Below are 21,797 nucleotides of genomic sequence, written 5' to 3'. Positions count from 1 at the left end.
TCGACTGACCACATTTGGAGTAAAGGGAAACTGTGTAAAGTATCCTGCCTTCCACCCAATGACAGCTGGGATAGGCTCCAGCACCCCACCGCGACCCAGAAGGATAAGCGGTTTAGATGATGGATGGATGGATGGAAACTGTGTAAAGTTTATTTTTTGCCAACCTGTCACCTTCAGTGGAGAACTGTATGGTTTTACAGTAGCACTGTTCTTTGTTTTGCAGAACAACGAGAAAAGTGCCAGTTGTACTGTGGACGACAGATGTACTGATACATGCCGAGTAAAGACCAGGACCAAGATGAGGGAAAGAAACCTACCTTTTAGTTTCTAAGATGTAGATTTTAATGTAGATGATAGTGTGGTTTGTATCATAAGCATCTGTTTATGTGTTTGTCTTCATTCCCCTTTACAATCCAAGCATGCATACAGTTTACTAGCAGCTTTTACAAAGAGACATACTGTATTTACTATATATTTACATTTATTGAATCTTTATAACTGTACAAGGCTGAAACATACACAGTCGTATGCAAAAGTTTGGGGTGAAATGACGTTTTGTTGATTTTCTAAGTGAGAATAAGTTAACACATCCTCTACAGAGAACACACTTCTGCTCAGATTAATGCACAGTTACTGTTCATTTGCTGAATGTAACATAATAGGGAGAAAGTAAAACATAACATGTGGCCTGTACAAAAAATATGGCAGAGCTTTACTCTGTTTTACAATGTTATAAAATAATATTTTTGTCCAGCATGTTAAACTCAGGAAATTGTGCACTAAAGTTTGCTAAAAAATGTCATATTTAAACATCGTCTCTCTGTAGAGGATGTGATAAAATATCTTTCACTTTTTTAAAATCAACAAAATTGAAATTGCAAACAACTGTATTTTATGCCTAGCATTCAAGTCAGAAATGTTCGTTTTAAACATTTGACAAAGTGTGGACACAGAAACATTAATATTCTGGATCAAGAGGTCAAAATACAGTTATATCTTTGCTGAATTATTGCTGGTCTAGTGAAAGTTATGTTCATTGTGCATGAACATAATGAAGGACATTGCTGTTCTCATAGCATTCTCAGTCAGTTGCTTTGGGGCAAGTTGGACCAGGAGAATTTTATTATTAATCACAGTAGTAGATTCTTTTGTCAGTGCCTGTCGATCTCTGATGGTGGCCTTTGTTGTTATTTTGCCATAAACATGCCAGAATTTTTTTTTTTTAACTATGAGTTTCAGAGGACCACTGCAGGGAATAAGTGAAGGGTTCTTTAACCTTAATAAATGTAATTTGTGTTTGTGGTTGTCAGTATTTTTTAAACCATCCTTATCTATACTTACTCATCAGAAGAAAGAGGACAGCCTGAAGTTCCGTGCTAACGTTCGTCTTTAGAGAAACAGTTTGGTAACGAGTCTAATTTACACAATTTTATTCTCAACCCTAATATAACTGGTCAGCTGAGACATGCTTGGTTTCTGAAGTTTGTCTCTTTAGTTTTTCACAGGAGCTACAGGGCAACATTGTAATTACTGGCACCCTTGGTGAAGATGAGTAAAATATGAAGTATAAAAAAATGTCTTTGTGTTCAAATCTGACACTTGGGAGATGAGAAAGCTCTAACATAAGTAATTTCACTCTAAGAACAAACAAAAAAACTATTTAACAAAACCACATCACTATTATTGGCACTCCAAGACAATCTCATGAACAAAATGTAACTAAGGAATGTTCCCATAAGCAGTCATACATGACTTTGTGTTTTATTGTATAAATATACACTGCTTATACTGTATTTACTATAAAGTATAAATATAAGGTGACAGAAAAGCCACATTCCTTTAGTCATTCCACAACATGGGGAACATTAGAGAATACACTAATGAACTGAGCCGTGATGTAATTTACGGCCACGGTACAAAGTAAAATAATGAATCGTCCCTTATTAAAAAAAAAAAAACAACTTTCAATTATTAAAAAAAGGACAAGGTAATTTGCTTGTTTACTCAATATTATGTCTCAAACAAGTTGGTTCTCGTAAGGCATGACACCCATTAACACTTAATGTTATCCTAAATGCTCACAGTAGACCTTTAAAATATAATATATAATATTAGCTGTTGGAAATAATTAGAAAGCTAAAACAACTGGAGCTGTAGTGAATCCGCCTGAAAGAGGCTGCATGATCACGGTTGGAGATTTGCAGAAGATGGTAGCATTTTTGGTCAGTACGTCTCTAACCCTACAACTAGGTGCCACCTCCATGCCAACAAACCATTAGGAAAGCGTGCCAGAAGAAAGCTTTTTAAATCTTCAGGCCTCAAATTACATTAAGTTGTACATCTCAAAAAGACTTGCTTATGTGGTTTTTAAGACTGTATAACACACTTTTCTCTATAGAGTGGACAATAGTATGGTTACATAACTAAGATAGTGGCCACACCAAGCTATTTCCTCAATGTCTGCATGAAATGCTCTGGCTTGATAAACCCTGTGTCCAAGTTTAAAACAGTCACTTTGAAGGGGAATTCCAAATTTCTGAATAAATAAATAAATAATTCAGATGTTTGATGTGAAATACTTGATTGGAGAGAAGCGTACCGAGTCTGAATTGTTTACAGTCCAAGACATTCAGACATCCAAAGCTTTTAATGGCTCTAAAAGCTCCCTCTCAAATAGTTCTGAAATGAAATGCTTATTCATATGCTACCTGATGCCTCAAGTGCTGTTTTACGATAGTTTTGAGTTGAAGTTTTGGCCGAAAACATATATTTTAAAAATCATTCCTGGTGGAGGGATACATGTGGGGTGTTGCAAGGCAAAATAGTCCACAAATACATTTTTTTTTTCAGATTTACTAATATTTTCTATCATCAACATTACATATAAAAACTCAGAAGACACATGAAGGCCCACTGATTGTTTTGGACAGTAAATAAAATGGCTATATGTGTGTTGTAGACACTGTGACCCCTGGTTCCTCATTTGCTCTCTGTTAATGTATTTCATGTGACTGCAATGATGTATTTAATTCTGCACCATATAACCATATAAACCACCATATAAACCATATAAACAGGTCATTCATGGACATCCAGAACATCAATCTAAAACTACAGTCTGAATAAAAACAGGTCTTTTACCTGTAAAGGTAACTTTAGAAGTAAGTAACCAGGCTTAAAAAGCTGAATTAATAACTTTAGATAATAACCACATTTCGACTGATGGCTGATGTGAGTGAAAGATGTCTTCTCAACTTCTTTTCAACTGACTTCTGCCTACTGATGAGCACCATTTTTAATAGCCAGCACAAACACACCTGCAAATAGGCCCCAAATACACTTGGTTTTTCAGCTTTACTACTATTTTCCATCATCAACATTACATATAAAAACTCAGAAGACGTGTAGGTCCACTGATTGGTATGGATAGTATATAATAAACACAAACAATAAACATATAAATATAACAATATAACATATAACAATAAAATGGCTATATTTGTGTTGTAGACATTGTGACCCCTGGTTCCCATCACTACCATTATAAAGAGATCTGAAGAGACAAGTTTCTCTAAAAGGAATTATTATTTTTTTATAATAAACTTATTTTTTCAGATTTACTAATATATTATATACTGTGATGGACTGGCGACCTGTCCAGGGCGTTTCCTGCCTTCCGCCCAATGACCGCTGGGACAGACTCCAGCTTCCCCCTGCGACCCAGAAGGATAAGCAGCTTAGAAGATGTGTGTGTGTGTTTGTGTGTGTGTAATATATAATATTATTAGAACCTCATATAAAACCAATCTTCAACACACCTGCAAATTCAAGTCACATTTCAACATATTCTAAACCAAAATCTCAATCATTTTTAATAAACTGGTTGTGTTTAGGTCATTTGTCATGACCAGCATCCAACAAGAAAAAGACATCACATCCACACTGTGTGCCTGCTGGTAAAAATGTAAGACCCCGATTATTGTTCTATTTACTAATATAACTTAAAGTAACTGAAAATCTTAAGTCAACCTTGTTACTTTTTACAGTTAAAACTACAAATCTTCTCCACTGTAATAGCTGCCTATGTCTCTCGCTGTATCTTCAGCGCTAATAATGCACTGCTCTTGTAGTCTTTGCTCTGTGAGAAGCTAATAAGAGGTGAAATGATTTAAAACTGTAAATAGCCGTTTTAAGTGGGTGCGACAGTGGAAGACCTTTTCATGAAGACTCAGAGAGTGGAAGCTGACGGAGGTTGACAGTGCAGCACAACGCTCAACACACACTTACACAATTAGATAGCAGTGTCATTGCCTCTTTTACACCCCCCCCCCTCCTCACCTCCCCCTCCGCTCTCTACTGGGCTGTCCTGCCATGTCCTGTTTTATCCTGCATGTGTCATCACACTCCAAGCTGCCTCGGTTGCTCTCCTGGCCCATGTGACCTCCCTTGAGTCTGCACCCTTCTTGCTCTCAGAAGCAAGAACCTATTGGCACTATACTGAGAGACACCCAGTCCAGGCCTCAAGGCGGGAGAGGTGAGAGAGTCCAAAAGGAATCGTCCAGACTATCCAGCATCTGACCCATCAGCAGGATGCACTAAGCCTGATCTGGACACCCTAAATCTTCACAACTTGAATTAGATGTGCTGGAGAGCATTGGGAACTTGCAAAAGCAAGTTCTTGGTCTTTAGGGAATAGGAGCTATCGCCTACTATTACCCTACCATTTTTCATGTGCCTAATAGACTTTCTACAGATACAAGTTGAGCTGAATGGACGCTGCTACTCCAAATTCCACTGCATAAATGTCCAATCACATATCTTGGTTCAATACACAGTGGTGTTCAGTTCACAGATGGGGGTCAGGAAATGTTGGCTTGGGAGAACATTAAAAACGTGAAAACCTTCTCTGAAGTTCTTTGAGGTCTGGAGAATTGCAAAAGCTATTAAACAGCTTCAGGAAATATGTGAAAATTTAACATCCCTAATGCATCGTCAGAATTCCAACTTAAGCAATAATTTAAGGTCAGTTAAACATAATTAGAGAAACAAAGGGACTTCCACTGATTTTCACAATTTTTATACAATTAAATTGCTAGGATGCAAAAGGAGTTACTCAGAGTGGTTTGATGTGAAATGAAAACTAAGGCCCAATCCCATTTCTTATTTTTACCCCTACCCCTTGTTTTCGAGGGTCACCTTGCCCCTTTGGGACCGAGTTACAAGGGGTAGTGGTTGAAATCCCTCTACGAAATGTGACGAACCTCAAATAAAAAAACATTACTTCATTAACAGGCTACTAGTTAATGGTTAACTAGGTTAACTAGTTACTAGTTAGCTGCTCTGTAGGCGGCCTAGAGTGAAAGCAGAGGAAGGTAAAGTTCTGCAACCTCACTGCTGGGCTATAGTTACATTTAGGCAGCTGTTCGCCAGCTTCTTGTTTGAATTTTCCCGCTCCACCTTAAATGGTGCAGGGGTCCTGATGGCTGAAACAGCAGAATATAACCGCTGGACTATTTAAGGTGGAAATTTAGCCAGCTAGCTACCAAGACATCAGCATACTACTAGTGATGCTTATGCTTGTTATGAAGAAAAGGACCATAATACATTGACAACACTGAACTAAGATAATACAGTGGTTATCAATGTTTTTGAACAGAAAAAATACTCACATTTGTGTGTTTCTTTGGTCGCTCGCGCAGCCATCTTTGCGTTTTTTTGTTTTTTTTTTTCTTTCTGTCATAACACTCTGTTTGGAGGGCGCCTCTAAAAAAAACCTCCGTTTGGAAGGTCATGTGGCCCTAACACTTCGCCCTACCCCTCTATCTCAGAAAAATCGGGACACCCTACCCCCTAGGCATGAATGCGCAAAACAGAGGGGTAAGGGCTAAGTGGTAGGGCTAAGAGGTGAAATGGGATTGGGCCTTACAGACTCTTTACAGTGGTGGTGATAGGAACCAGGGGTTGCAACGTCAACACCACAAATAGAGCCATTTTACCTACTATCTAAAAAACAAATCTAACTGCATTCTGGAATAAAAATAAGAGTAATATTACACTTATCTATGTTAGACTGCTAACAAAAAGAAAAAAAGGCTGGATCTGATAAGTGTGTTATTTATTCCTCCAAGGTGCTCTGTGGCAGGGAACTAAGCAGCAGATGGGATGAGGGCACCCTCTAGAGGTTATTATAAGGAACATGCACTCTGTTTTTCCGCAGTAAGCCAGGTTTTACATGCTCTTAGAAACTTTAATTGCAGCTCATCCTACTGAAACACACATCAATGTCAGTGTTAATGGAGAAAAAACATTCCAACAAAAGATTCAAAGTAGTCCTTTAATAAAACCATTATTTAGTAGTAGCGTGAGAAACGATATGAGCAAATATACTTTATTATATGACCATCTGATACGTTTCCAATACATGTTAAAATTAGAATCAAGCACTCCTACTATTCCCCATATTGCTCCATTAACTGACCGCAAGGGGTTGCTGTGCAGTAGTGTTACAGGCCTCATTTTCAGAGGAGAAAATAAATGGCTGCAGGAAAAAAGCAAACACCAAAGGCAGAGAAACAACACAAATAAAACATATTAACCAATTCTTCCTATCTCAAAAAATATTACTAACGCAAACCAGAAACAAATGTGAATTCATACAAACAAACAAAAAAAAAATAATAATAATAATAATAAAATGAAAACCTTCACCGAAGAAAAGACTAATATACAGTTAGTGATCTGAATGTCGTATTCACTGCACCGGCTGACGGGATGGTCACATTTCCCACAGCAAGGAGTAGAATGGCAAGGCCACAGATGATCAGGTCAGAACAAAGGCAAAATGTAAATGCAGTGGGGCAAGAACACAAAATGCACTAACAGGAGTGTGAGCCATCCTAGACCTGTTACATTCAGTTCTCCACAGCCTGAATTACACTTCACAGGAGTCAGGTGGTGTCTCACCTATCTATCAGGCTATTCACTCATACCACAAGTCTACAGCATTCTTTATCATGACATAAGCTCTAAACAGAAAGTGAAACTCCCAACAATTAACATAAACACAAAGAATTGGTCAGTTTAATTTGAAAGCCAGCAAAATCTAGAACAATCATGCTCTGCTTATGGCAGATTGATAAATAATGACTTGAAATACAGTAGAAACAAGAAACTGACAAACTGCTGTCCACAACTCCTCTAGCTGGGTTATTCCAAAGACATTCTGCAAGTCATTCGCACATGACAGCTGATAAACCCCATTCAGTAATGACGTAGAGTGCAGGGTGAATACCAGTCATTCAGAACAATCCTACCACTACTGTGGATGTTATCTGACAACAGGTTAAACCAGCCTGTCCTTTAAACTACCGGAAAAGATTGATGACTCCCTATAAACAGATCCACGCAACAAAGTTATATGTTTTTGGTTTAAACTCTTATGTATTTCAAATGTCATTCCCCACTGATGGCACTCCTACCTACTTGAAAGTGACAAAGCTAAAAGGTCAAATGACAATGATGTCATGCCACCTGGGTGTGGCAATGCACTGGCTATACTACATTACAGATGACTAACTTCATCTAGCTCTCCGAAAGGCCTTATATGCAAAGTGCTTAAAAAGGGTTTCTCCATTTTTTTATATACCAATAGTTTTTTGTGAAAAGTCTAAACAATGGTGTACAAATTTCTGCCAGTATAGTTCACAAATGTTCAAACTCCATCACATCCTTCATTTCCAAGTTATGATTAAATTACTAAACCTCCACCAGAAGTACACCAGAAAGACACCACTGTGTTTTTGAATGAGGTAAGGTTATACAGATGTCTGTAATGATTAGAAATCATTGCTGCAGATGAAGATTTTGGGTAGATATCTGACCAGGGCTCTTTGCATCTCTTGAAGGATCCATCGACAGGATAATACAGCGGGCACAGCGGGCATCTGAGGGATTAGGTCTTCTTCTTCAGCTCCTCAAAGCGTCGTGACAGGTCGTCAAAGTCAATGTCATCTGAAGCGGTGGTGTTCCCACCCAAGGAGGAGGCAGGGAGTGTGTCAGGAACCGAGGGGAGCTCGGGAAGTGCATTGTTATCGTAGATCTGAGAAGATGGGCCAGGGCCTACAGAATGAAAGCAGAGTCAACATAAAACCAGAACAATGATCCCATAATGATGAACTATGATAAGCACATTAGTTAGACATACCTGGGACAACCTGGGGAGAATCAGATGGTTTCACAGCCAAGTCATCAATCTTCAAGAAAAAGCATCAACACATGTTAGAAATTATAATATGCATTCATTAGGGCTGGCCTGAAGAGTATTTGTTGGTTTTTACAAACGAGTACTCAAACACTAGCTCTCATAATCATCCTTAAAAACAATTTGTTGTTTTAGTATGTCCGTTACTGCAGTACAAAATATATCCAATAGGTGGATAGGTGGCAATGTATTAACACTGAAGCCCAACTGCTCGTGCACAATATGTTGCTGTGACAAAATCAGTGATTGTAGCCTCTTGTTTAAATACAGGTTTTATGAGTCACATATCTAGGTTCTAAGTGTGAAACTAAAAAGTTCACCCCCACGCCAGACTCAGACTCAACAGCATGGGTGCTTCCCTCTTCATCCACTGCCAGAACTCAACATTAGAAACCAGTTTGAGGCTCTGAGCCCCCTGGTTTTAGCATCACCCTCATCAGAACCAAGTGGTACTCCGATAAGAATAACTACACTTACTTAGTTTAGATGATTCATCAAACTTGTGACGTCTCTGCAGTATTCTAACCTCTTATCACCAGTTTTGCACTTAGTGTTTTTCTTATTGTAAAATAATTTAAAGCCATTTCTTAAGCATCTTCACTTGCTTAAATGTCCACGTGGAAAGCACAAAAAAGACAGTGCTTCCGAATACTAAACAGAGAACCAGGTGCCCAAGTAATGAACAAATACTTCAGTATTTGAATTACACAGGCCAGCCCCAGTATTCATACATTACATTACATAATGATACATTCAGGTGATGGTGTTAGTGTGTTATTTCCCTGTGGAAAAGGCTTCAATAGTTTCTCATTCCAGAGCAGACCCATGCTAGACCAGCATAACCACCAACACATTCCCGGGCACGGGAAAGTAGCTCAGTTAAGATAAATATGCAGCTAGTCTTTAACAGGCACTTGAAGGCTGGCTGCATACATGCTCACTGGGAAAAACACCTGAACCTAAATTTGAACTTAAATCCTCAGGGGACCACTATGTTCAGTTGTAAATCACTCATTAGGGTGTACCTGTGTTTAATTTATCCAGGAACTATACAACCTATGTAGTGTTAGTCCCAAGTGTATAAAACTCTAAAACAGATGAGACATACATGCCACATCTCTAGGGGTTAGTTCATAGCTTGCAACTGCTCCCCAAGTGAGAATAAGAATTGATGGAAAGCACTGCCATAAACCCAAGCAGCAGGGTGTATGAACTATAATAAACTCCTTCCCTGAAAGGCGAATAGGCCGTCCTGGTCTGTCTGGAAGGATGGGAAGGGGCAGGGACAACTTGCACTTACAGACTCATAAGTGGGGGGGCAACTTGGAAGCTGCGGAGGGGGCCCTCCTCTCACCGGAGGCTGGAAGTTGCCAAAGCCATCATAGTTGCCAACAGGACCATTAAAAGGCTCCTACAGACATAAGAGGACAGTTTAGCCAGAATTCATGCTACATTAATGCTGAGTTCACATGTTTGCAGTAGACAAACTACATTCTAGTTCTATACTAGCTTCACGACGCTAACAGCTGCACACGTAAACATGTGAATGCAGCATTAGGCACTGATAGCATTACATTACTAGATTTTGAATTTAATTCAAATTCATGGCAAATGTAGACCTAAACTATGAATTTTAACCACAGTGATTCATCTATAATTGGTATGAATGACTGTCTTACAGCTCCCTTAGGTGGAGGGTAGTTGAAGGCTGTAGGCATGGGCATAGGCATTGGCATTGGCATGGGCATGGGAATAGTAGCAGCAGGAGCAGTGAAGCCTCCACCACCTCCACCTCCACCACCAGGCTTCTTGAAGTCACTGTCCACATCTATGAGATCAGCCTCTTCTCCTTGGCACACTTCTGGCTGTATGTACAGTATTAAACAGAAGAGAATGGAATCAATATCTGGATGTCTAAGTGGATATCTGAAGAACAACTGAACTGAAATTTGTGAGTCTTACCCGAACCATAGCGTCAGGTTCATAAGGAACGTTGTAGTTTTTTGCAATCTCAATGAGGTAACGCTCCACCAGGATTTTAGGTGGGGCCTCCACACTCAGTTTGTGCATGAGCTGGGAAAACACAGTTGAAATAAGGATTAAGAGCAGAAACACAAGGATTAAGTCATAACATTTAGTGTAATCAATACAAGCCTGCATCATACTCGGTCATTGACTGTTCCAATTTGATTTGTCCTACAAAGCTTGCCGTACTCCTTGCTGTATTTGGCACACAGCTGATCTGAAACCTGTAAGACACAATAGGTGTAACTGATCAAGAAGTGGTAAACAAAATGTTATGAAATTACAGAACTCCCACATTCTTTGTGTTAAGATAAATCATGATATATTCACAATTTTGAGTTCTGAGACTTCTGACTGCAGTCGTGGAGCAGCCCAGATTAGAGTGGACACTGCTTCTTGAAGGCCAGGGTCAAGCTCTCTGTGGGGGAACAAAAAAAAACAACAAATCTCAGAGAATGAACCTAACACTGGTGAGAGGATCATGGAGGTACTGTTGGCTACACGCTAATGTAGGTAACTCACTTCATAGACTGGATTAGGCCAAAGCGTGCCAGCAGCAGATCACAGTATAACTCGAGGATCTCCATTGCCTCCACCAGATAATCTTCTCTGATGATGTGCTCCACTCTGATCCGTGCTCGCTCATCTTTCCCTGCTGACAAGTAGTCAGCAATCTCCTTACGTGCCTTCTGGGCCAATTCAGCTATAGACAAAACAAAAGACATAATGGGAGTTAACATCTGTAGTCTTAAAACATGTATATTCAGACAAGCAGGAGAGAAATGACTCACTTTTCTTCTTCTCAAGGAGTTTGAGGCGATTTATGACAAGTCTGAGATTGACACGAAGTCTCTCTGCCTTAAATCCACCACCAAGCATGATGGACAGACCACTGTGGACAACAGACAGCAAAAATAAGCACAGATGGGAGGAGATGCTTACTCAGTCTGGCATGGATTTGAGAAGATAGCCTAACAGCTAGAAATTAATGTTTCAGTAAAGTGGACATTATGACAGCTGTTTTTTGGTTGCTCTACATAAAACAGATGGTTCTTCAAGTGTTCTTTAGTAAAGGGAATCATCCTATTTAGGGCGAGTTCTATACAGACCCATTTCATGCTTAAATGCCTCTATGGATGGTGGAATGGTGCTTCTGATTGAATATGACAATGTGTTGTATATGGTTCTATATAGAACCTTTTTGAAAATAGTTCTATACAGCACCAAAAGGGTTCTTTAACTATTCCCAGTCTGACATAATAACAATAGCAGAATCATTTTTGGAATCATTTCAAAATGTGTTTTATTTTAGAACCATCTACAAAAACATTCTCCATCTATCTGAAGAGCCATTTCACCATGCAAATAAACATTTAGGTATAAAATGGTTATATACAGAACTGAAGGTTCTACACAGGGCTATTCCTTTAACTGAAGAACCCTTGGAGAACCATATTTTTTAAGCGTGTACAACATGCCATCGACCCCTGTGCATTTGTAGCTATCAAGAAAACAACATCAGTCATACAGCTAGCTTTTTCCTCTATTCCCAGCTAAGCAGATATAAGCCTGCTGCCCAAACACGAGTAAGAAAGAACTGAAATATCTAACTACATCAAAGACCAACAAGGAAAAGTGACGTTATCGTAGAGCCAGTTAGCTAGCAGGATAGCTATGCTAGCTAGCTTAGCTATTTATAGCTGAACAAATTAACAGGTAACTCGGTCAACAAATTCGCATATAATTACATACTAATCGCTATATCGTTGCTGAAATGGGACGAAAGCTGAGAAATTCCATGTAAAACTTTGTATAAACGAACAAATAAACACCCACCCAGTCGTCACAACCAGGAAGAGCTATTGCTAACCGGCTAGCTAGGCAGCTAACGTCACAACAGAAAGTAAACAAAGAAGGAAGAACACAGAAAAGCGAGCTGAGCATCTGTTCATAATGTCAACGACTGGTTCATAAATATATAGTAAATGTTATAATCACCCGTCGACTCTGTCAGTAAATCGGGGAGCTCTGTTTTTGTCGTGGCTCTTGATGAAGGGAAGCTTTTCCTTGTTTGCGTTCAGTTCCGCACCGAGAGCGGCTTCACCCGTGACGCGCTACATCACATGAGCGTCTTTATGGAAACGGTTAGTCAGCGGGAAACTCCCCGAAACCAGCCCGAATTAACGATCCATCTCACCATTTTATCCAGTTTAACTCCAAATACACCTGAAGCAGCAGAATAAGGAGCATTTCACCTGGCCTCAGGCGTGTTAGGATTTGGAGCGCAACGAAAAGGTGGACTGGCTGGATTGGGTCTGGATTGGATTGAACCAAAATCACCTACCTGGCAATTTCCATAAATAGAGTTCACTTTATGTCCCATTAAGTTTTTAAAAGCAATACTTATTCCTGTAAAAGGTGATCTTTAACCTAAAATAAAATGATTAAAATTCGCATTTAAATGATTATAAAACACTTCAAATGTCTGTGTCCACCTTTAAAATATTGATTTTGGGCTGTTCCACCTGACATTGAACTTCTCTATAGGATTTACACCGATCTACAATTACAGACTGTAGTCCCTCTGTTTCTCTGCATACTTTGTTAGCCTCCTTTGACCCTGTTCTTCAGTGGTCAGGACCTCCATGGACCCTCACAGAGCAGGTACTATTTGGGTAGTGGATCATTCTCAGCACTGCAGTAACACTGGTGGTGTGTTAGTGTGTGTTGCGCTGGTCTGAGTGGATCAGACACAGCAGTGCTGCTGAGGTTTTTAAACACCTCAGTGTCACTGCTGGACTGAGAATAGTCCACCAACCAAAAATATCCAGCCAACAGTGTCCTGTGACCACTGATGAAGGACCAGAGGATGACCAACACAAACTGTGCAGCAGCAGATGAGCTATCGTCTCTGACTGGACACAGTGTTTAAAAGCTCCAGTAACACTGCTATCTGAAAAAATATGCACCCTGTCAAGCTAGCCACTCATGAATTTTAGCTTATTAGCTTGTTTTAGGCTACATTTGCAACCCTGTTACTCATTTTTAACCTTCAATTACTTTAAATGAAAATGAAATTAAAATGGTTTAAAACAAGCATTTTGATTAAAACAATTTTTCAGGTTTCCTGTCTGCTCTATGTTGTATTATTTATGTGGTTTTTACTGCATTAATATCAGCCTAATGGGGAATATGATCTCAGTGTTCAGTACTATTACTCGCTTCAACCCTGTTACCCAGTCATTTATGGCGAAAACAGCTCATATGTTATGATATTTTACAGCCTGTGGTGGGAAAAAAAAACGTTTTCTGAAAGTTAAGCACTTACTTTGATTAATACTTTGTCAAAAACACTAAAGGAAATAAGTTATAAAGAGTTTCAAAGCATAAAATGAACTCTGTTCAAGGAAAGCGCTACCTGCTCTGAATCCAGAATGAAGGGATGATGAGTATTAGACCAATAAAAAATACACCAATCAGCCATAACATTAACATAGTCATGTGCTGGTGGTGTGTTAGTGTGTGTTGTGCTGGTTTGAGTGGATCAGACACAGCTGTGCTGCTGGAGTTTTTAAACACTGTGTCCATTCACTGTCCACTCTATTAGACACACCAATCTTGTTGGTCCACCTTGAAGATCTAAAGGCAGAGACAGTAGCTCATCCGTTGCTGCACAGTTTGTGTTGGTCATCCTTTAATCCTTCATCAGTGGTCACAGGATGCTGTTGGCTGAATATTTTTGGTTGGTCACTATTCTCAGTCCAGCAGTGACGCTGAGGTGTTTAAAACACTGAGTTGTTAATTAATTAACTCTGTTCATCCTTTAGAATTAAACAAGTTGTTTTTGTTGCTGTGCTTTTGAGAATGAATGGGCAGAGCTAAACAGCTGTAGGCTGAATATGTAGATGCATGTAAATGTGTTCAAAATCGGCTGATCTTGCAGTGTTGTTTCCATATATGGACTATATGTAAAGTGAACCAAAAAACAAAATGTTATGTGGCACAAGTAAAAAAGAAAAACTTCAATGGCTGTCAGTGTGTTATGGTAATGAGAAAATACTATGTTATAATGTGTACACACACACATACATAGTGCCATTAAGCTATTTGACTGCTAACTGGCACCCTCTTGTGGAGGAATCTTAGCCTGCTAAACATGAGTGAGTGAGAGAGTGACTTCTAAGAGGTACTTCGCATCTAATAAAACCATGTCTGACTCCCAGCAACATTTAAATCAGCTCATCTCAACTGCAGAAATTTTGTTTGATACAAGACTGCTATAAGTAGATTAAACATGTTTTTCTGGGTAAAACATGACAGAAAAGTTAAATATTTTATGTTCAGAAATGCCAAAAGAGCAAAAATTCAGTGTCTTGATTTATTTCCTGTTGTACAACCGCTCAGTGCCTTGTCCCTGTGGAACTGGGGTTTGACACCTACTGGTTTAATTACACAGTTTAGGCCATAACTCTCAAACCACATTTATTCTTGTATTTGGCACCCGTTATAGAAGAGTAATACAAGGCTTAAGGCAAAACTTTTATGCTGTGTAAACTTGGCTTCCAGCTCTGAGGACTTCAGTCATTTTAATAGTCATTCGTTTGAAAAATGGATGTGAAATCAAGCGTTTGGATTTGTGCAGCAGACGTGTGTTAAAGGATAATTTTACCAATTTTTCAAAAGTCATTCAGAGTGGTTTGATGTGAAATGCTTCATTCTAGAGATTTTTCACAATGGTGGTGAAAGGACCCAGATGTTCAGTGTTTAATGCCTCTAAAAGCTGCATCACATTACATTATCTGATTATGCAGAAATTCTGAAAAAAAAAAACAGTTCAATTCACTTTTAATGTACAAATGTGTGGAAGCATTCGTCATAACATCAATGAATCATTGTTCAACACGCACTCAATAAGTTTGTCACTGAATGTGTAATAAGTTTGTCATTTTAAGTGTCAAAAGAACAGTCTAAAAAAGAGACACGGCCAGTTGGGATCCCATCTGCAGTGCTTTGCTCCAGACAGCATCATCCCCAACAGGCAGTACCACATGGATCCATGCTTAGCCAACAGACTTCACTGTGAGATAATACTGACATTTTATTCAAAGGAAGAGATGTAAAGTTCTGTATGAATTTGTAGAATGATAAAAAACAGAGCATAACAATATCAGCAAAAAATATTATGAGTAGCCTCAATTTTATGTAGCTTTCCGTGTGGGGCTTTTGAAGGGGAATAACACTGACTTTTCTAAATTTCTGCATAATTCAATCACTGAGATGTAAACAGTGTCATTTGGAGTGGTTGGACAAGAATGGTTTATTGTAGAGAAAGAGACTCAGAGACTGATTTCCTACAGATGGTGGTGATATGAACCAGCGGTCGGAATGTCGGCAATGCAAATATAGCCATTTTGTTCACTATAAAGAACAACCAGTGAGCCTACATGTGTCTTCTGACTTTTTATATGTAGTGATGATGGTGAAACATATTGGGCACTGTTTTCCTTACAACATTCTGCATGTACCTTTTCACCATAAATAGATTTTAAAAGTACATTTAAGGCCAATATTTGGTCATAAAATTATCATAAAATAATATCTCAAGTGTGAAGCAGTGTATTCATCACCGCTTCATGTAATATCTTTCTGTGAGGGAGCTTTTAGAGGCATTAAACACTTCAGATGTCTGGTTCCTATCACCACCACTGTGAACAATTCACACTCAAGTTTCTCTGGAACGGAGCACTTCACACCAAACCACTGTGAATGACTTTGTTTACATCTCAATGATTTAATTACGCAGAAATTTTGACAGGTTGGTGGAGTTCCCCTTATTTCATTAACTGTGAATTAAAGTAATAATATTAAATTAAACCTTATATTTTTATAAAACAGTCTTTGTATTACTGGGAAGCACAATGAAAAGAAAATAAGTGACCTCATCCATCCTCACTGGCCTGCCTGCAGCATGACTATGACCACTAAACTCTAAAACACTAAAAGTGGAGAAGCAGAAGATCGGACAGGCATGAAGGTTAAAGAATGTTTGCAGGGTAAAGGTCAAACATGCAGGTAAGATATGTAGATATGAACAGTAAGATATGAAGACTGATCACTGACAGCTACACAAAAATAAAAACGAGGGGATCTCAGACTGGCTCCTGGAGTGGTTGTTGTACAGGAGCGCCACAAGGGGGCACCAGTCAGCACCACAAAACAGCAGCACCTACCCATTTTACAGTAATACAGATCACATTAAAGGTGCAGTGGCCAGGGCAACACCACAGTCTCTCACACAAAGGTTATAATCTCAATCCAGGCAGAAACACCACTGCAATACCAGTAATACTTTTGGGTAAAACTACTAATATTATATCAGGATTGTTAAGAGTGATTTTACTATCCAGTGGCTTATGTTAGCTGTAGTACTGGGTGTCAGCTGTAATGCAGTGGATTACACCATCCCCATGCACAAAGGTCAAAGGTTCAATTCCTCATCCAGACAAGACACTGATTCTGACTGAAGATGATCCTCCACATATAACTTATTTTAGCAAATAATTATTACTTTTATGCTCATAAAATTTGGGTTTTTGGGTTGATCCAAACCCAAATCAAGCACTTCCTTTGAAACATGAAGATGGTAGAAAGATTCATTTCAATGAGTTCAACAAATACGGCAATTCAAATCACGTCAAAAGACGGTACTGCTTTAGAGCTATCTCGAAATTTTGCTTAAAAGACTATTGCTTACCCTACCAATATCAGTGTGTACAAAATCTGGCAAACATTTAATTTTAATCTTTTTTTCATCCGTTATAATAAATAAAGGCCATTCTAAAAACTCTAAGTGATTTTGTTGCACCTGCTGAAAGGCCTATACTGGCACCAAAAAACACTCAGTGCTTGGACCCCTAAGACCGCCACTTGCTCAGCTCTCACAGAAAGAGCACAGTTCATAGACACTGACAACCTTAACTAATTATAACCCCTTCATGATTTAAACTGGGAGTGTTGGGAGCAGAAAAACCCCCAAATGTGCAGGGGGTCCTTAAGGACTGGGACGCTGAGCCTTAGACGTCAATGATCTTCAGTTTGAAGTCTAACTCTTCAACTCTTTGGGACCACCAGTGGTTCCAAAATGCACTTCATCATATTCTTCATAACTTTCATATTTCATAAGCTACATTCAAAAGGTGGGTGTCATATGAGAGCTGTAACTGTCTTCCTTCCAGTCAAATAGATGGGTGATGTAATTTTAAACCCTTATAATAAAAGAAGCTGAACTCACAATTTTTTGTCTACTGAAAGTCGACCCATTTTTCCACAAATCTGGGCTGTAAACTATAAACAGATGGCGTCTCTTCAGTGATCTGCTCTGTAAAAATGATTTTTATAAAAAAATACAAAGAGCGTCTAAGATATTTGTCTTTCAGCAGTAAATTGTAAGCATATAGCAATATGTGTATCATAAAACACATGTTCTGTTGATTTGAGGGGAGCTTTTACAAAAAAATAAATAAATAAATAAAATAAAAATTTACATTTATTTCATGCAGTTACTGAATAATTTGCCTTATGATTTGGTCATGTAAATTCAGATGGACAAACCAAAATATACCCTGGAGAATAAGAGGTTAATTCAGACAGAGGTGCCCAATCCTGGTCCTGGAGATCTCCCACCCTGCAGGGTTCAGATCCAACACACAGGGCTCTAATACTCATTCTCCCCTGTAAGCCTCCTTTGCCTGGATCAGGTGTGCTAGATTTGTGCTGGAGCTAAACTCTTCAGGAGCAGGATGGAGCACCCTGCACTAAGGGAAAGTGTTAAAGCCTAAAACCTCTGCTCCAGGTGAGGCTCGAACTCACAACCTCGGCATAGCTTCACTTGTACTGTCGTATAAGTACCGCGCGCTGACCGATTGCGCCACTGGAGCTCGGACACGTCGCTGTTTTCAGTAGTAAATAACTCTAACAAGAACTGCGACTGTAACACTTTAATTTAGTCATTTAGATCATTTTTTCCAGAGGAGGCATCGAGATTGTTCACACTACGTTGGTGATGCAGCGTCGTTATGTTACCATGGAGATCACACCAACACGGTGTATGCAAACAAAGGTAAAGAGCCTCGCATTAAAGAGAACAGGTTCGTACCTAAACGTTCCGGGTCCTTTATGACGCCACCGAGATGGAACCCAGTAGCGGTTCTAAAACTGTGGAAAAAGAACGCTGAAGCTCAGTCGTTCACCGACACCCACTGAGGTTAATCTGGATCTCATGTTAAATCATGTTAAATCACAAATCATAGGCCTTATATCTCATACTTGATCTTATGTTTATCTGCACATATGGACACCTTACTGCACACATTGCACTTTCTGCACACCTTATTGCACATCTTGCACATCTGGACACTCCTCAGTAGATACGTTATTTTTGGTACCAATATCTGCACATATTTATTCAGTACTGTCATTCTATGCCGTTACCTGCGCCTCCTTGTACAGCCATTATTGCACTGCGTCTTTTCATCTCAGATTAAAGATATTATTCCAGATTGTTGTATTTTACTATTTGTATATATGCCTGTAGATAGGAGATTTTTATATTTATTCTTTTTTTTATTCCACCTGTTATATTGTTTACATCCTTATTACTGTCCTGTGTTGTGTGACTGGTACTGGCTGCAGAATTTCCTTCGGGATCAATGAAGTATCTATCTATCTATCTATCTATCTATCTATCTATCTAGCTATCTATCTATCAAGGTCTCTGTAGAGCCCAGGCTGAGGTACGTATCACGTTTCTTTCACTTCCATGAATCTTCACTGCTGTCTTACAAAGTGCATTTCCTGAAGAAAATACTGAGCGATTGCGCAGCTTAAACAGTTTGTTGGTACTGCTGGGCTGTTACTGTGTGGTTGCTATAATATTTTAGGTGGCTAATTGATGGATGCTAGTTTGTTGCTAGGCAAGTGGTTGCCATGGTATTTTTTTGTGGTTGGTAGGGTGTTGCTGAGCGGTTGCAAAGGTATCTAAGGTGGTTGCTAGGGCGTCAATGGATGGTAGCAGTAGTGCAGGGGTGTCCAGTCTTCTCTGCAACGGGCAAGTGCAGTTATAGGTTTTCTTTCCATTTAGACTTATAAATGATAAAAGAGATGTATTAATAACTATGTTAGAAGCTATGTAGCTAAGTAATTAGCACCGGAGCGCACATGATCACTTGTTTGAAGACTGAGATCAACAAGTGGAATCAGATGACACTCCTGCATTAGTATTCGGGTAGTTGCTTTGAGTGGCCATGCAGCTGAAATGTTATCTCAGGTGGTCGCTAAGGTCTTGCTATGGTACGTTAAGTGGTTGCTGTTGTTTTGATAAACAATTGTGGTATTGCACTACTACTGTTTATGATGATTCAACCAATAACATCTACTTCATTCTATTTTTATTACAGGAAATGACCATGGAGAATGGGCAGATCACACTCAGCCCATTGAACTGTGGACCAGTGATTGTGTACACCGCAAGTGAGATGATAGGCTGCCCTTTAATACCATGGTTTAGTGTTAAAGCCTTGCACCATGAAAACACACTTTCTTAAAATTTCTGCTCCAGGTGAGGCTTGAACTCACAACCTCGGCATAGCTTCACTTGCACTGTCCTATAAGTACCGCGCGCTGACCGATTGCGCCACTAGAGCTTAGAAAAGCCCTCATTGTCAGCGGTGAATAACTGTAACATGGTTTAGTGTTTTGACTTCCGTTTGTAAAAGTGTTCATTCTGTTTTCAGTGTCCTCAGCTCTTCTTGGAGAGTCTGGCCCTGAAGCTGTTCTCCAGTGAGTTGCAGAAGTCATTCTGGACTCTGAATGTATCTCACAAATGGTGGCTCTGTCGAGATTCTGGCAAGGTAACTTCCACATAACTTCTGTTCAACAATAACCATTTGGCACAGTTAACTATCAGGGTTATTATGTAAGTGAGGTTGTCTTACATGTATGTGTATTTTACAGAGCATTTACATCAGGCGGCACTTTGTGCTGCGGGTGCGAGGGGTGGTGTCTCGGTCACGGTGGATTCTCACCAATGACTTAATTGCATCCACTGACGAGGTAGACAAGCTCTTCCTGTTGTAGCCAAATAAAAATGTTGCTCCATTATTTTAGTATTTATTCATTTGAAGTCCCTTTCTTGTCTTACAGGGGCTCTGTGCACCGTGCACTCTTGCTGAGGTAAGGTGTCTAAGCCATGCTTATGTAGTATGTTCACTCAAGCCTGGCATTTCCTAAATGTTTGATAGACACTGTACAGCTGGTTTGAGTAGATGTTCACTGGTTGAGGTTTTGTTGTGTGTTTTTAGCACATTGATTGCCGGCTGGCTCGAGTGGGCTCTTACGTATCGACCAAGCACCTACCCACTTCAGCATGCGGTGGTTTTCTGGTAAGCATGCTCCAGTAGGCGCCCACTAATTTGTTCTAGTAGGATGAGCTATGATAAGCCAACATGCCTTACTACATCAGAGCAGATTGTGCTACATATTGGATATTATCTTTTGTTCCTCAGGTCACAGAGCCGTTCCAGACCTATCAGGACCTCTTCATCGACCATGATGGCTGGAGGTTTTTCATGCACTCAGGGCCAGACGTTGTGTCGCCTTATCCAGAGCCTCATCCTACTTCTCCTCCTCCTCCTCATTCTCAGCCCTGCAGCCCTCCTCAACCTCCAAATGCTCCTTGGTGTGAGCCAAGCCAAGCTCCAGCTGAGCACAGTGCTCCTGAGGTAAATCTAAAAAACACTAATAAATGGTACATTTTCCTTCAGAAGCTTATTATTGATTTAATAAATACTGTATTGGTTTTACAGGCAGGTGCAGACACTTACAGTGCTGAGGCTAGAGAGGTGCCTGTTTTATAGTAAGTACTGTGACAGTTTAAACTTTTTCCAAAGCAAACAGTCCAGGTTTTTTTTTTACTTTTAATTTTGAAGTCATTTGGTACATTTTGGGCCTACATTTAATTGTACTCTGTTTTTACAGTGACTACATAATGAAGAAGAGGATTACCAGCTTTCCTCTCAGACTGACAGCCCTGTGCCAGGCTTTCACTGTAAGTGCATCATAGAGTTCAGGGATTTCAGGGTCTGTTTTCTAATAGCAGCATCTCACCAGTCCTTTCCGTTCTGACACCCTCTTCTCTCTTCTTGTAGACCATGCTGAGTGACCCGCAATGATGCAATTACATCTCCGTGGCCGGCAGGATGATCCTTGGTGGACTGGCCAGCCTAAATGCCAGGGTAACAAAGCAGTCATGATCTAGAACACATGGGTCGAATGAATCTGGATAATGTAATTGATTTAATAATGACATTTTGATCGTCTGTCTCGTCCTGCTGCAGGATCTAACTGTGTTCCAGGAGGCGTATGACCACTTGCTCTTGGTGGCTCAGAATCCCTCCAATTATGGAGCTATTGAAGCAGAGCTGGCGCAGATTGGCGTGAGTTATCTAGACTTTAG

The 21,797-nt window shown here is 39.7% G+C and overlaps 1 protein-coding gene and 2 non-coding genes across 4 annotated transcripts; all 3 read right to left on the bottom strand.

Annotated features, from left to right (window-relative positions):
• Positions 1 to 6,315: 6,315 nt before the first annotated feature.
• ist1 (IST1 factor associated with ESCRT-III) lies at positions 6,316 to 12,497 on the bottom strand. Of its 2 annotated transcripts, none has more exons than XM_036586560.1 (10): positions 12,284 to 12,497; positions 11,077 to 11,177; positions 10,808 to 10,988; positions 10,616 to 10,703; positions 10,426 to 10,509; positions 10,223 to 10,333; positions 9,940 to 10,125; positions 9,561 to 9,671; positions 8,204 to 8,213; positions 6,316 to 8,118 (listed from the first exon to the last, which is right to left on the bottom strand). In XM_036586560.1, exons 2-10 carry the CDS (start codon positions 11,162 to 11,164, stop codon positions 7,952 to 7,954), a joined length of 1,026 nt encoding a protein of 341 aa, XP_036442453.1. In that variant the 5' UTR covers positions 11,165 to 11,177; positions 12,284 to 12,497; the 3' UTR covers positions 6,316 to 7,951. The 2 variants fall into 2 exon arrangements, with proteins under 2 accessions (XP_036442453.1, XP_036442452.1); XM_036586559.1 differs by having other exon boundaries at positions 8,204 to 8,252; positions 12,284 to 12,496.
• Positions 12,498 to 18,129: 5,632 nt separating this feature from the next.
• Positions 18,130 to 18,222, bottom strand: trnai-uau. Its single transcript is given in 2 exon segments — positions 18,130 to 18,165; positions 18,185 to 18,222. It is a non-coding gene; the product is annotated as a tRNA-Ile (tRNA).
• Positions 18,223 to 19,893: 1,671 nt separating this feature from the next.
• Positions 19,894 to 19,986, bottom strand: trnai-uau. The gene is given in 2 exon segments: positions 19,894 to 19,929; positions 19,949 to 19,986. It is a non-coding gene; the product is annotated as a tRNA-Ile (tRNA).
• Positions 19,987 to 21,797: the final 1,811 nt, after the last annotated feature.

Source organism: Colossoma macropomum, unplaced genomic scaffold (assembly GCF_904425465.1).
Source record: "Colossoma macropomum unplaced genomic scaffold, Colossoma_macropomum, whole genome shotgun sequence".
Taxonomy (NCBI): Eukaryota; Metazoa; Chordata; class Actinopteri; order Characiformes; family Serrasalmidae; genus Colossoma; species Colossoma macropomum.
Note: the sequence above shows the minus strand (reverse complement) of the source record. Positions and strands in the feature narration are given on the sequence as shown.